Below are 16,394 nucleotides of genomic sequence, written 5' to 3'. Positions count from 1 at the left end.
TGAGCTTCTTGAGAATGGAGACTTTATCCTCTTCCAGGGCCTAGTCCCTTATATTCAGAAGACATTCAGATATTGTTGAATGATTGGATTAATCAATAAATGAAATCTGACTGCTAAACATTTCTGAATAGAAGAGTTAGGTTTAAATTTTTATCTACTGGGGAGAATGTATCGATTAATCCAATCTATTAGAATTCTGTTTCAAGAGCTAATTCCCATAACTTAGTTATGCTGAAAATAATTAGACTGATAAAATCCATTCTGTAACACAAAAGTTTATTAGAATAAAAATACATGTACAGTATCCAACATTAAAATTATTTCACATGACATGTAGGTTTTACCTCCATTAGTTTTTTTTTTTTAATGCTTTTAAAGTCTGTGCTTTAAATAATGTGCACATCTGTAAACAAATCTTAGATTACCAAAGTATCCATTAGATACTGAACATGAAAATTTAGGAATTGTAACTTATTGTTATATCCTATTGCACTAAATATTTCTATAAAATTCTGAACAGAGGAGAAAAAGAAGAGATGAGAATAAATCACTTGAAATGAGGTAAGTTGTATGAAAAGGTTTTTAGTAGCAAATATCACCAATGTTGAGATGAGAAGATTAAAAATATTCATGGAAAATTCACTTAAATGTTTGCATAGTCTAGGTTATTTTTTTTAATGAAAAATTAAAAATGAATAGAATTCCTTATTAGAAAAAGAGACAATTATCTGTTTCTACTTAAGATCTGTATACATTCTGAGTCTTTCATTTAGAAAAAAGAAGTGATACAAACATTCACAAGTTTAGCAAAAAGGAAAAAAAACAGTGAAGATTAGGACCAACATTTCAAGCTGCCTTATGGAAAGAAAATTAAAAACAGAGGTAGACGGTTAAATGTATTAGTGGCCACGTTACTCAAATGACTAATTTTTGTTTTGGTAGACATTCACCAAATTTTTATGCTTGAAGCCAAACAGTAAAAAAATTTAGGAGTAGAGAGTAAGACCTAACACAAGTTATTTTCCTTTTATCAGAGAAAAGTAATAAAAAGAACCCAGGCTTAAGACCCCTGTTAAAAATATGATTGTTTAAAGCACTACATTTGATGCACTTTTTAAAGCAGGAGAATGAACCTTGTCCCTAAGCTTCCTAGGTTTATCTGAGGCAAAGCCCCAAGCCCCAGCAGGCCTGGTCAGTCAAAGTAGGACTGTAGGGTGCCCCGGCGACGGACATCACAGGTCCAGCAGTGGAAGCCTCCTCCCAGGGAATTGGCATTACGAATGTTAACCTTAATGGTACTGATACCTGCATGAAAAGAGAGAGACGTGGCTAGTTAGATGGACTCATGTGAAGATTCTCATAGAAGTGAGCCTAAAAATGGATAGGAATCCTGCTGTTCTAACCCTTAAATCTATCCCAACCTAGGATAGTCTTTTGATTTTTATTTTCACCAATTATATTTCATCTAATCTATTCCACTGCTAATATAAAACCTTCACCAGAAAGTCAACAGAGACTCTGAAGTCTATTTTGTTCTATTGACTATTCACAAGTCAACAGGTTTCATAAGCAGACATATCAGACAAATGATCAGAAACAATCCAAGTAGTAAAACGTTAAGTCCTTTTAGAATTATGCTTTAACTACTGGGTCAGACTGTTTCTATTTTTACCATGTCAATTTAAGAAAAAAGGAAAATTTAGTCACCTTGAAAAGTTGACTTTACCTACTCACATATAAGCAGAATTTATCTGACACAATTAGCTCAGCCAGGCCACTTCAAGGAAATAGTGGAACAGAGCTCATCTGTGTGGTATGGCCATACAGGTGCCAAAGCATTTCAGCCAATTAATTTAATCCAGCACCATCTGTATTAACATGGTGATGATGTACATGGTACAAGCAACCAATGACATTTAGGAAGAATCTCTTGTGTTTGGCATAATTGGATTTTAAAAAGAAAATCTATTCTCCTCTCTCTCCAGGAACCCATTATTTTGAGAGAGAAGCTAAGCTATAGAGTTGCTATAAAGGGTCCATTGGTATAGTCAGAAAGGCAGCATGAGTCATCTGGAAAGCCCTTCCTGAGAAAGTGAGACTGAGCAGGACTTTGAAGAATAAAAATAGGGTTTTGCCATGGGTTAAGGAGTAGGCTTTTAACCACAAGCATATGTTTCCTGATAGAAAGACATACCTATCTTAGATGGCTACAGTTGTATTAGCCCTAAATTGGAGAGAATTCAATTTGCTCTAACAAGTTCCCTATGTTCAAAAAGATTTTATTAAAAATAAAACTATATGGCTTCCCTGATGGCTCAGTGGTAATTAATCTGCCTGCCAATGCAAGAGATTGGGTTTGATCCCTGGTCTGGGAAGATCCCACTTGCGGTGAAGCAGCTAAGCCTGCGGGCCATAACTATTGAGCCTGTGCCCTAGGGCCCAGGAGCCGCAACTACGGAAGCCCGTGCGCCCGAGAGCCCGCGCTCTGCAGCAAGACAAGCCACCACAATGAGAAGCCAGCGCACTGCAACTGGAGAAGAGCCCCTGCTCACTGACACTAGAAAAGAGCCCATGTAGCAACAAACACCCAGCATGGCAAATAAATAATAAATTTTTAAAGTTATAAATCAAATATGTGGCACTTTATAGTATTTTAAGTTGAGAAAATATAAAATCTTAATGGATAAGGAAACTTAACCCTAGCAATTAAAAGCCAGAGGAGAAGAGTGGCATAGCATTAGGGGTGAAATAATTAGGTTGGGTTCAATCTAAAACTAATAGGCTAATCCTTTTTGACTGATACTTCTTTAAAGAGAGATGTTTCAAAGAGGCAAACAATCTCTTTTGAGTAGCACACCTGAAATATAACACATAAAACATGACTTGATTTCAACCAGTGTACTGCCTGGCTTTATTCAGCAAATATGTGTTAATGTCAAATATGTGATATGTCAAATAGAATGGTACAGAGTGATAAACACACTGCTGCACCCTAGTAACAGCCATATGAAAATTTTTTCAACACTTTCTCAGTATAGAATAACTGGTCTAAATTTTGAATACCAGGAAAACCAAACTCCCACCCAAGTAATAACTACTCCTGCTTTTTTGAAATAATTTACTGACACTCTTTATTTCATTTGTTTGTTCACATTGCTTATCTAAGTTACTTCTGTATTTGTATCCTTATATGTCCTTTAAAATATGTAATGACAATTAAATTACTTTTCAAGGATCCTGACAATTTCTTTTTGAAAATAATTTTTTTGGCTGTCCTGGGTCTTCGTAGATGTGAGGGCTTTTCTCTAGTTGTGGTGAATGGGGGTTACTCTCTAGTTGTGATGCTCAGGCTTCTCACTGGGGGGTTTTCTCCTGTTGCAGAGCATGGGCCCTAGAGTGTGCTGGCTTCAGTAGTTGCAGCTCCCGGGCTCTAGAGCACAGGCTCAGTAGTTGTATTGCACAGGCTTAGCTGCTCTGCGGCAAGGGGGATCTTTCTGGATCAGGGATTGAACCCGTGTCGCCTGCACTGGCAGGTGGATTCTTTACCACCGAGACACCAGCGAAGTCCAACAATTTCTTACTTGGGAAAGAGACAAACCATCTATGTGCTCATCTGCAAAGGGGTAATTCTCCACCCTTGGGCACCAGGAGGTTAGATAAATCATAGAAGATTGATACATTATTGCCAAGGGGTATCTAAGGAGCCCAGGAACGGTTGGAAACAAATATACTGTCCATCTATGAAATAATAATGTGGTGCTTCTAAAAAGAATAGAAATTTCATTCACTAAATCACACATCAGACCTATCATGTCACTTCTTATCATTTAATATTTTCAAATGTGGCAACGTGTTTCATTTATTGTACATACCCAGCTTTTCAAACATCTTCTGAATTGGGACCTCGTTGGCATCCACCATAACACGCTTTTCATCTAGCATTAAGACATTCATGGAAAGCCATTTGGAGGACATCCAGAGAGGGTGATCTAAAAATAGCGACAACTGTTAAATCATGTCTGCTGCCATTCTTGGTTAAAGCAAAGAAGGTTAGAAAGTGAAGAATATTCAAGTGACTGCTCAATTCTTCCAGTATTTCAGTTTCCCTGTGAAGTTTTATTTTAATTCTAAGGCTATCTGTAAAAGTTATGAATCAACACACATTTGGATTTCACCTTGTTGTCTTTAAAAACTCATTTCCTGCTTTCCGTGATGTTGCTTTATACTGATTTTTCCTGTATTTTCAATTTCATTTTCTACGGAAGGAGAGGTTGTGAACACAAGTCTAGCCTTGTTCTAGTACCTGTAGCCCCAAGTGCCAATTTATTCTTTACTGGGAAAACATTCTAAATTGCTAATATGTGGGCTGCTGTCTACAGGTGGAAGATGCTTGGCCACTGAAGTAATCATTGTAGGCTATGAGTATACAAAAGTAAACATACCATCTGGGATGACTGGTCTTGGAGGAGTAACTATGGTCCATCCTGCTTTCTTGAAAAGATCAATCTGCAAGACCAAAAAAATCCCCCAAACCCAAAGAGACTTAAATCTTTAATAGATACTATTCTTATTCTTGACCTCCGGGAGTCCTTATGATTAACAGTTCTTTTTGAGACTCTGTCTTCTCAAATGCCAAAATTAAAAAATGAAAATTTCAAAACATTTGGATGATTTTGTCTGAATCTTAGTTAAAATGTACACAAAATCCTCAGATTGCCAGATTACAGTTAAAAAAGTAAGAGAAAAGTTAAAAGCTTTAAAAAATATTCTTGTGCTTTTCACAGGTTTCAGATATTTGAAAAAACCAGACACTTTCTTTGAGAAATTCTCATTAAAGAAAATGAAAATATTTCCTATTTATAAGAACACAGAATATGACTATGTTAAACCCATAGTCCATCCACTTCACAGTCTGTCACCTTGCAACTGTGATCATGGTATAATAACAGACGTTAGGAGTGTACTCCCAAAGAACCGTAACTGTCCTTAGTGACCTATTACAACCCAACCATCCCTATGATCACGTACCCACTTAGTATGTCAATAAATTATGTCTTAAAATATTTAATATGTATAATTTATATAAAATGAAATGAATAGGTAATTGTTGTCATTGGGTCTAAAGATATGGAATGGAAATGAACAATGATATGGTAAAATAGTTAATCTCACAATGGTGTACTGCAACCCAGAAATAACACAAAATCACTCACCGCCCAACTGGAAGTAGAGGGTAGTGGGCAGAGGTAGGAGGCTGCAGGAGCAGCAGCTCCATTCCTCCCTGCAGGGTGGAGGTGGGGGGCTGAAAGGGCCCCCACTGGAGAGGGAAGAAGACACCCACTACCCAGTGGTGTGACCCCAGACATGCAGAGCTCATCTTGTTTGCAATTCAGCTGCTGAGGAACCTCACCTGCAAGTTATGAGTTAATACTACTCTGTTCAAAAAAACACACACAAATGCACAAAATTGAGGCTCTGACAGCAGCAAGCAGTCAAAGTTAAAGTCTAATTATCACAATTATGAATGTATATTTCTGTGTTGGACATCCTGTAGTAAATGTAACAAGCAATGCAGTGTTTGATCATAATAGTATTGAGCATTGCTGACTCTGTCATTTAGAACCATTAGGAATCATGGAAGTGCTTAAAATAAAAGTGGCAATTCCTTCAGTTGCCAGACTCTTATTTGTTTTCCGGAGTCCTAAGAACTCCCCTACCTGGTGACATGGTCGGTCAGGGTTGGAAAGCACAAGACCGGGCCCAATGATATTGAAGGTGGCGTCAATGTGCATGGGATTGGGGTCTTTAAAGGAAATAATGTGCACTCTGTAGTCTGGAGCGAGATGCTTACGCATCCATTCAATGCCCATGTAGTTTGTAACCTGAAAACAGAGAGAGAGAGACATAAGCCTGTAAAAACTTGGTTCTGTGTTTAGATAAGTAAAAACAGGGTGAAAATATTTTAATTTAGAAATTTAAAATATAATAGTAAAGTGAGAAATTTCCAAGGCAGCCTTTGTCAACCTGGCTTCTTTGTACGAAGATATCTCTTCCAGCTCGAATGAAATCAGCAGCATCAAAGCATGGCTCAAACTCAGTTGTCACAAACTTTCCCTGAGCAGCCAATTCGTGTCTGTCTTCTACAGAATGGATGGGGTAATCCTAATTGGAACAAGAACAGACACACACAGTGCATTGGTTCATGAGGAAAAGGGCCTTTATCATTAAGAAATTAGTTCAATGTCATCATTTCCCCCAATATTACTACCCTGTTCTAAACTAAAACATGCCTGGGAAGATGTAGGCCTATGCTAAGCAAACCAAAATAAATAAAACCAACAAGAAAGAAATTTAAAAACTAGTCGAGAAAAGTTTCTGATATTCAATACTTGGAAGCAAGTGATACAGAGGAATACAATGAAAATATTCCATAACCCATACGTTGACTTATGAAGCTATCCACAGTATTGAAAATCAACAGGATGAAGCCATTCTATTCTTTTAGAAAAGCAATTTGGCCCTGAGCCTAACTCCTACCATAAAATGAACTGCCGTGCATCCCCAACTAAATCTGACTGGGTGTGTATATTGGGTAACACATTCATTACTTCCTTCTGTCTTTGTTTTTTTTTTGGCTACTCCATGCAGCATGTGGGATCTTAGTTCTCTGACTAGGGAACTGCACCCCCTGAACTGGAAGCATGGAGTCTTAACCACTGGACCACCAGGCAAGTTCCACTTGTCTTTAAACTCATAGAGGGTTTAAAGAAATTTTGACTTTTTGATTCTTTGCATAAGTGATTAAATAGTAAGTGATCTAATAAGGGACATATACACTTCCTTTTACTGTAAGTATGGCCTACAGACCAAATTCTTTTTCTAGAAGAGGCTGAAGTTCAGCCTAGTGACTCTTCTGTCTCCACCAATGAATAGGTACGTCCCTTTAGGCAAGTATTCTTCCCTGTAATGGAATGAAGCTATTCCCTCATAGGGTTGTGAAAAATAAACAGAACTGAAGAGGTAAATAAAGTGCTTAGCTCAAGATCTGGCACATGGTAAACAACAGTAAGTGTTAGCTGTTATCACAATATAATTTACTCTTATTTTCATCATAAGACAATCATTTATTGAAAAGTAGGTGATCTCAGTTTCTGAAATACATAATAAATACAAGGTAACAGAGAATCTCTCAGTCTCTGTGGATTATTTAGAAAAGTTACTAATAAGCTTTCCTACAACTGAGGACTTACTTGGTCATAAAGCTCATCAGCCATTGTGGGCTTAGGAGCCGTTGTCCACTTGGCCCCACGGCGGAAGTAGTCTTTGATAATTGCTCTGTATGCACGGTACTCAAAGAAGCGAGAGCGCCAGGCCATGGGGGCCTCGATAATCTCATTTCCCACAACTATCAGGATGTCTCGAGGCATCGCACCATATAAACCTGTTAAGCCGGAAAATTCCAGAGCAACCTCAGTGATGCTGATTTCCAAGACAGAAGAGTCTATATAATATGATCCCTTTCTTTGGTAAAAAAAAAAATAAATAGAAATTACAGAAAACTTGTATGTGTATAATATATATAATTACATGCAGATGAAAAAATATTAAATGATACATGCTAGATAATGTTAACATGAATTCTGTATGGAGATAATGAAGCCAAAAAGAGAAGAAAGGAAGAAGAAAAGGAAAAAAAAAAGGCGCCTCTTGTTTGAAGAGCTATCGAACCACCAAGTTTTCACCTTTGTAACTCCTAACAGTGTTTTTCAGGGAATATCAGTACTACAAGATGAAAACTGGCCCAAGGATCACTTTTACAACTGTAAATTAGAACACTGAACTCAGGGACAAGAACAATCTTGCAAGAATGTCAGTTAAAAATAAGATGGGAATGTCTCTGTCCCCCCCACTTTAAACAAAATTTTCCATTTTATTTTTAAACTCATTCACGTTTTTCATGTTCTTTGCTCACGATTTTGTTTCTTGCATTCAAGGCACTTCTAGGATTGGTCTCCTGCTGCTGATGTACATCCAGTGGTAAGCAGTAAACTAGGGGTGTGCGGGGATCCCTGATCTGTAGTGAATGTATTCCCACCATGTTCTGTTCCCCTTTTCATTTCTGTTCTTGAGGAAAATTAAATGGAATCCACTGTTCTTATGAAAGGAAATGCTCAGGAGGTTTAGAAAAAACTTCTGCTTCTTTTAAGGAGACTCTGGATTTATAATGGAGTTGAGAATGTACACATCTCAATCTTACCAAAAAGAATTAAACTGTCCCTAAATAATCTTTAAAGTTTCGAAAGATTATTAAAACATAGGAATCTCTGAGAAATAATAAGAGCTTTCCCCTTACACACTGAGAAAAATGAAAAACTCTAAACACTAGCAGTTTAAATATTCAACACGACTTACCCGTAGACTCAAAATCAGGAGTTTTATACTTCAGTGACCAGTCAATGGGGTCAGGCCTCCTCACTGTCACTCCTTCCATTTTTAAAATATTGCACATTTCTTCAATTTCAGCAACAGCCTTTTTCAAGTGATCTTTGGGAAAATAATTGCCCCCATACTTTTGGTAAAAAGGCCAGAACTTATCATATGTGTTGGCCTAGAACCAGAAGAAAGTAAATGAAACTTAACAGGAAAAAAATACAACTCAAAATAGGTTCATAGGTTGTGAACAATAATTTGTATAACTTAAAAGAACTAAGACTGAGACTACATCCGGTCTAGTGTTCATCCCCAGAAACAAGCACACTTGATTGACTCTCTGGGGAGACAATCAATATTTGTTGAATGAAGATCTCTAAATTCTCTTGATGTTTTGAGAGCTTTTCTTCCTTCTGCCTGAGATCTCATGCCTTACCACGCACAACATGACTGCCCTCACAGGGGCTTGGAATGCTCTTGGGCCAGTGTTCACGTGCTACGTAAACAAAATAGGACATGGTGCTCCCAATGGACAGTTGCCATGAAGTCAACTAAGAGAACAAACAGAACAGATAAAGAGAAGATAAAACTGTGGGCTGTCCATGCATCCCAGAATTTTGTCTAAAAACAGCACTTCAGGACACTTTGTAGAAAAATAGGACACTGCTCCCTTAAAGGTTAGGGACATGCTCTCAAATATGCTTTGTTTCTCTTAAAAATCCATTCGTGATTATTTTCTCATTCAACAGAACCACCACTTGGCAAAACTGTGCAGCAATACAAGTCTGCTTTTAGTGTTTCCTTTCCTTCCCCACCAACATGTCTCTCCTCACCACAGCTCTTCTCTCCCCAATCCATCCAAGCTCTGCTACTGCCTCAGGTCTTTCACCATAAAAAGAAGTTATCTGATAAGCAAATTCACAAATTTTTAAGTAGCTGAAAAAAAAAAAAAGCTTAACATTTAGGAAGTGTGCAAGGGCTATCTATGCATATTAAAAGACACCTGAATGGAAAGAAGTTGAATGTTTTAAAAATGCCCAATCAACTGCCAAAAATTACTGTTGAATTAGGGTAGGTAACAACTGTAAGATCTTGGTTTTCAAAAGTATAAAACTCTGAAGGCTTTTGCATTTGGATTGTTTTGCTTGTGCCAACTTCTCAGTCAAAATAAAGAAATATGTTGGGGAATGTAGGGGATGCATATGGATATAATTTATTGAGACAGAAAAAGCAGAATTCCAATCAAAAGATCCAACTGCTAAGAAAAAGCCTTGGACTTTCATCAAAAGATTGGCAAATCAATGTACATTTGTATGTCTCAAGTTTTTTAAAAAATGTAAGCTGGTGTTTTTAAAATGTTTCTTTGTATTACTGATTAACCAGACAACTATGAGTCCTAATCATGTCCTATAAGGTTTCCATCACCAATCAGACAGTTACAGACAGTGGTTAAGTGCCATAAAGAAGGGTAAATTGGGTAATGAGATAAGACTGTCTAGATGTCTAGCTCTTTAATGTCAAAGACCATATCTTTTCCAGATTTTATGTCTCTACTTCCACTTTCATCTCAGCCTGATAAATATCAAACACATGGAAGCAGACCTGCCTCTTGTCAGTTCAACATCTAGGTTCACATCAATTAGGCTGGAGCGGAGCCTACTGGAGATGGACTGAAAATCTGAAGAACAGGTCTTCAGCAAACAGGGAGAAGCCAGTGAAGGTGTAAAACAGGGGCTGGCAAACTAAAGTCCATGGGCTAAACCTGGACTGTTGCTTGTTTTTTTTTTGTTAATAAAGTTTTATGGAACACAGATACACACACATTCATTTACACATTGTCTGTGGTGGGTTTGCACCACAGTGGTAGAGTTGAGAGTGGTGTGACAGAGACCTATAGTGTACAAAGCCTGAAACAATTATCTAGCCCTGTACAGAAAAAGCTTGTTAAGCCCTGTCTAAAGGATTTAGTTGCTTTCATTTTGAAGATCTATATGCAAACAATAAGCTCAAATTCTGGCCCATAAACAATGTTATCAAAATTAAAAATGTGAGTACTTTTTAAGATCAATCCACTCTTAAAAAAATAAATAAATTAAGAGCACTCTACGGTTTTCTACTCCTAGGAAGTCCTGCAGTGGCAAGCAGAGGAGAGGATAATAATGGCTCTTTATTTTCCTCTCAGACACATCCTGGTACTACTCATCCATTCACTGCTTCCTGCTTCTCATGCCAGGCACATCTCTTACAGTCCACCAGGGGACAAGAAGCCTTTGAAAGTTTTACACTGGGTAACAGCAGAGGCGCAGCCGTGCTGTCTCACTGGACACATTCCAGAATAGCCCACATGACTATTTGTGCAGAGTGGAGCCTGCTTGATAAATATAAAGTAAACTTTCCTGGGAGAAAAAAGTTATTTGAACAAGTGTGAATTCTCTTGTGTAGCTCAAACTCTGGCTAAAGGTTGGACAAAGTCTAAATGATCAGGACAGACTACATTTTCCAAGAGATAGTTGGAAATTATTTACACTTCCTTTAGAACCCTGATAAATGAGTTAGCAATCATTTACCAAGGGTCTGCAAGATTTAAAAAAAAAAAACCCCACTATACTAAATGCTTAGCATGTGATTTTTTAATAATCTGTTGCAGAGATGTGGCTGTATTCCTAGAAACTGGATAGTCATTTAGAGCCTAAAATCCTTCAGAGGAATTTGCCAAATTAATTTTAAACACTGTCTTTGGAAGGTTAGGAAATCTCAATAGAAACTTATTATTTATCCAGCTGCAAACTTACATTATATTAACCTTGATCGACTTTATATTTTTAAAATTTAGTCCTTTCATCAAGGGCATTATTAAAAAAAAAAGCAAAAAACACATATTTGATTGAAAGTATTCGCTATGTTTTGCAGAACAAAAAGCCATATAGCTTTCAAAACTTGTGCTTCCTGGTGACTATGTTCCTCATTCCCATAACATTTCTCTAGCACTTATATCTTCCTGCATATCTTATGCTATAACTACCTATAGTTTACTACATTATATTTTACTGGTCCCAAACTGCTTTATATAGCTGTCATTTTCCTCCAACGAGAAGGTAAGACGTTGCCTTCTAGTCTTAATTTCTTCTCTCTCAATACCTAGTTTCATATGTGGCATAAAGCAGAAATAACCAGAGAAATGAATGAAATCAGTACTGCTAATGCTACTATTATTTACAATCATTACATCCTCAATGGACGTGGCAAACTGCATCCATACAACTATAATGAGCCGTAGTTTTTTCCTTTAAAAGTAATTCACATCTAAAACCCTTTACCTTCTTACTTAATCTCACTGGATGGATAGCAAACCATTTAATATCTTCATTTTAGTGAGGCCCAGAAATTTGTGGAATCAAGATCACAAGGTCAAACAGCTGATTAATTGAGATTAGCTAATAAGCTTTTATCAAATAACTAATTCAATCCTGGTCTCCTGACTTTAGCCTAGCACACCTTCCAAAAGCCCATGAAATTCCAAAATATAAGGTCATAAATCAAATAACAAAGAACTCAAACTAATGTCTTAGAAGTCTGATTCCATAAGATCACATGATATAAAAGTCAATCATCCTAAAGACAAATAGAAGGATAAACTACACCTGAATTTGAAATTTAATTTCACCCAGTCCACTTCAGTATTCTTGCCTGGAGAATTCCACGGACAGAGGAGCCTGGTGAGCTACAGTCCATGGGGTCATAGAAAGTGAAGTCGCTCAGTCGTGTCCGACTCTTTGCGACCCCATGGACTGTAACCTATCAGGCTCCTCCATCCATGGGATTTTCCAGGCAAGAATGCTGGAGTGGATTGCCATTTCCTTCTCCAGGGGGTCTTCCCGACCCAGGAATCGAACCCGGGTCTCCCGCATTACAGGCGGACGCTTCACCATCTGAGCCACCAGAGAAGCCCTATGGGGTCACAGAGTCGGACACAACTGAGCGACCAACACAATTAAAATGGTTAGGTGATGAGAAATCCTTCTAAGAAAAGACTTAAAAGATCATGTCTTTTTTAAAACATGTGGATGGTACATAAATTAATCTGTTCATCAAATTTCACATATCAGAACCAAATGTAGTTTCAGAACAATCAGAAGCCTTCTCTTCAAGGTCTAACTCAAGAATTATTTTCTTCCTTTAGGAAGACATCCTAATTGTCCAGACTTGGTCACTGTTTTTCCCTTCCCTCTCCTGGCACTTGAATTCAACTGCCTTGTCAGTTAGTTACCATAAGATACAGAGTAACAATCTCAGTTGCTAAACATAAACATCACAAATATCCTCTCTCTCCAGATGGAAAGGAAGTTATTTTGTGCTAATAACTCTGGAGCCCTGATACAAGATAGGCAACATATCTGATGATGATGATTTTTGTTTAATTCCTCAACCCACATTACAAATAATATGTTAACATTCAGGAGGAATTTAAGTGTACCGAAGATATATTCATAACCTATTATTAATGGAAGCCTAGACTGTGCCTGCAGTGTGGATGGAACTGTTATGCCGTATACAACTAGAACACCAGCCCACAGAGGCTCTGGTTATAAAAATATTACAGATAAAGAGCACTAAGAGTTTTTAAAAGAGAAGATATTACTTGTTGCCAGGGAAATCTTGGAAGGCTTCGTGGGAGGTGCTATGGGAACTAGGAAGGAAGAGGAGGAGGTTTAAACTGCAGACAAAAGGAGTGCATGAAAGTATGTGGGAGAGTTCTATGTGGGAGCAAAGGCCTGAGGCTTGTTTGGGGAGCAGTGAATAGTCTAGTTTGGTTGTTTAAATGGTTATCTTACAAAGTCAGCTGAAAACTGGGGGAAATTATTAAGAGGCGAGAGGCTGGCAAAATAGAGGACTGACAGAAGCAGATGAGTAACAACACTGAATTCTGGTTTTAAAAAATCACTCAGACAGAAGCTGGAGGCGGTTTAGATAGCACAGCAAGTAAGGGAGACCAGTTAGGAGTTAACTTCCCTGGTGGCTCAGATGGTAAAGAATCTGCCTGCAATGCGGGAGACCCAGGTTCAGGACCCGGTTGGGAAGATTCCCTGGAGAAGGAAATGGCAACCCACTCCAGTATTCTTGCTGGAAAATCACATGGACAAAGAAGCCTGGTGGGCTACAATCCATGAGTCGGACATGACTGACTAACACACACATGTACAGTTGGGAGTTAACTGCAACAGTTCAGGCACCAGATGAGATCCTGACCTAAGGTAGTAGCAGAGAGACGGAGCTAAGGTGCATTTTGACAAAAGACTTGTTAGATCTTGGAGAATGGACGTGCAGGATGTGACTGAAGGAGAAACAAAAGATGATTCTTTGATGTTTAGCTTGAGTAAATAGGAATGCTAAAACCTGAAAGAAAGGAATGAAGGCCCCAGTTTTGCAGACTGGCTGGTAGCTGAACTCAGATGTGCCACATTTGAGGTCCAGCGGCAACATCCAATAAGGAATTTAGTGCGTTCATATGGACAGAATTCAGGAGAGAGATCTGGACCAGAGCGGAGGCGTGGAATAAAACTGTGAGAACAGCTAAAGTGAAATTCTGTTCAACATTATAGACAGTAAAAGAAGGTGATGTGAGAAACAGTGAAAAAACTAATATCCACTCCCCCACCCTCAGAAAAGGTCTCACAGAACCTGAAGGGAGAGTAATCCCTGGAGTAAATGACGTCAAATACTGCAGAGATGCCAAGTAAGGTAACATTGGCCACTGGATTTGGGTGGTCCTGAGTAAGCTAGAGAGAATGCATTTCCAGAGGAGTGGGCGCAGAAGCCAGACAGCAGACAGTGAACCCACGCAGACATGGGAAACCCTTGCTTTACCTTCACCTCCACGGTGAACGGTGGAACACAGGCATTTTCTGCTCTGCCCACAATCACTTCCTCTAAGGGGTCCCATTCGTTGAAAGAGGAGACAGGGCAGTCCTTGGGCAGAGGATCAGTGGCCTTGTCATCAGCTGCACAGGAATTCCGGGAGGAAGCTGTAGCTGCCTGGGTGCTCTGGAAAGTTCGCTGCACCCATCCTGTTACAGTTCTTCCAAGCTTCCAAGAACAAAGAAGAGATTATTGTGTGGTCCTGTACAGTACTTGTGGGAGGGAGAAGCAGAAGTGGGATGAAAACCCAGGCTAACACAGTCAGGCATTTAAAATCTTTGCAGAGAATGTAAACTGAGATGTTAGCCTATAGGTGGGTAGTGGGGTTACAGGAGATGGTACTTTCCTGTTTATTTATACATGTACTTTTAAACCTTTTTTTTTTTGAGTTGGAATAACTCTTTAAAACTCCTCAGAATATTTTGTCCCTAAAGACCATACACCCCAATTTATATCTCAGAAGAGTTTTCTGCAGTCAAGCTTCAAGCACTTCTGTGGGTGATGGGTCACCCTTCTTCCCAGAAAGCCACGGAAAGCAACCTCCCTGCCAAGTCCAGCTGGGGGAGGGAGCCTCCTTCCCCCTCCAGATCAAAGGTTACTAATATTAGAGTTTCCCCACCTCCTCAAATGAAAATATAGAAGCATTTGTAAAGGACTTTATCTTTTAGAATAATCAGTTTCAAGCCATAAATTTCTCCTCACTGACATACACTTCACAGTCTTTGGCACTGCAATTATGAGAGAGTGACCAAGTGCCACGGGCTGCATTTTGCAGATGGTCCATAGTACCCTAGCCAAGATAAGGATTAACTAACACAGGTGCAAATTTAAACGACTGGAAAGGAGATCTAAGAACTTCATAAAAGCCTTTTGAAAATGTAGAGCCTATCAATTCTAGAGGAGGGAGAGTCCCTTATACGCAGGACAAACCTCGCCCTCCCCCCACCGCCAAATATTTGTTAAAAGTCTTAGGAAGGAGACAGGAGGGAAGCCAGGTTGGAGACCAAAACAGGAGGGAGTGACAGCTGTTCTGAAGCCAGTTGCAGGGGGAAGCCAAACTATTCCAGCTCCAGGAGCTAGGGAGGGTCTGCAGGCGTGTGCCTGCATACCAGGGAAGCAGAGGGCAGGACCGGCCAGAAATCTGGGTAAAGATCGAACTCGCTCCGACTCCTCTCGCGTCTCAGGACTCCATGTTACACTTGGAACAGGCCTGCTCGCTCCCCGCTCTGTCCCCGAGCCCCACTCCGCCCCTTCTCCCGTCCGTCCACTCTACACGCCTACCCAGCTCTCTGCCCGCCCCGGGCACCCCCAGCCCCGAGCCCACCCTTTCACTCAGAGGTGTTGCTTGTTACCCCAACCCATCCGGTTGGGGAGGGCGGCGCCCCCTGCTCAGACAGCAGCTGCGTCCACCCGGTGTGGCCCCAACGCACGCCCCCTTCCCCAGGGACACCGCCGAGCTCCCGACAGGCGGCGGAGGTTCTTGAAGCGGAGCTTCCGAGGGGGCCCAGAAAGGACACGGTCGGGCAAAGCTGGCGGGGGACAGCGAGGGAAGGAGAGGGGGAGAGCACGCGGCCGCCCGACGAGGCGGCGGCGCACGCACCCGAGACCCGATGTAGTGCAGCGCTTCGGCACCGCGGCTCCCGCCGCGCAGACACCGCACCCGCAGCATCGCCCCGCGTCCGCCTGGTCCTCACGCCGACCGTGTCCGGAGCTCGGCCGCCTCCGCCCGAGCCTTCTGAGAGCGCGCCCGCGGCGGGGAGTCCTGGCGCAGGGCCTTTTGTAGCCTCGCCCCGCCCCGGCCGCCCCCCGTGCGCCCCATTGGCTGCCGGGAGCAGGTGGCGGGGCCGCCAGAGTTAGGAACTGCGCGGACCGCGGGGGCGCGGGGGCGAGTCGGCGAGGCCTTCGAACCGACCTTTTGTTAGCGTGTTGATCCGCCCACTGACTTGTGCAGTGGCCTGTGGGGGCCCCTCGAACGACGGAGAGGGGGACGCTACTTCTGAGGAGGCTATGCAATGAGAGAGAGAGATATATATATAATTTTAAATTCA

At 40.5% G+C, this 16,394-nt stretch overlaps 1 protein-coding gene across 1 annotated transcript; it reads right to left on the bottom strand.

Moving 5' to 3' along the window:
• Positions 1–255: 255 nt before the first annotated feature.
• GATM (glycine amidinotransferase) lies at positions 256–16,097 on the bottom strand. The gene is made up of 9 exons (XM_004010649.5): positions 15,947–16,097; positions 14,296–14,514; positions 8,413–8,608; positions 7,251–7,441; positions 6,025–6,162; positions 5,718–5,882; positions 4,443–4,506; positions 3,873–3,989; positions 256–1,305 (listed from the first exon to the last, which is right to left on the bottom strand). Exons 1-9 carry the CDS (start codon positions 16,013–16,015, stop codon positions 1,193–1,195), a joined length of 1,272 nt encoding a protein of 423 aa, XP_004010698.2. The 5' UTR covers positions 16,016–16,097; the 3' UTR covers positions 256–1,192.
• Between the last annotated feature and the right edge of the window lie 297 nt (positions 16,098–16,394).

The sequence above is a fragment of the Ovis aries genome, chromosome 7, assembly GCF_016772045.2.
Source record: "Ovis aries strain OAR_USU_Benz2616 breed Rambouillet chromosome 7, ARS-UI_Ramb_v3.0, whole genome shotgun sequence".
In the NCBI taxonomy this organism is placed as follows: Eukaryota; Metazoa; Chordata; class Mammalia; order Artiodactyla; family Bovidae; genus Ovis; species Ovis aries.
The sequence above is the reverse complement of the archived record's forward strand: the minus strand, read 5'-3'. Positions and strand labels throughout refer to the sequence as shown.

Excerpts from the sequence above, each read along its gene's own strand:
- GATM (XM_004010649.5), bottom strand. The coding sequence starts at position 16,015 with ATGCTGCGGGTGCGGTGTCTGCGCGGCGGGAGCCGCGGTGCCGAAGCG. Across the intron at positions 5,883-6,024 it reads TCTTCGTACAAAGAAGCCAG|GTTACAAACTACATGGGCAT; the intron begins GTTGACAAAGGC and ends CTCTGTTTTCAG. Across the intron at positions 4,507-5,717 it reads CTGACCGACCATGTCACCAG|ATTGATCTTTTCAAGAAAGC; the intron begins GTAGGGGAGTTC and ends TTGGTCTTGCAG.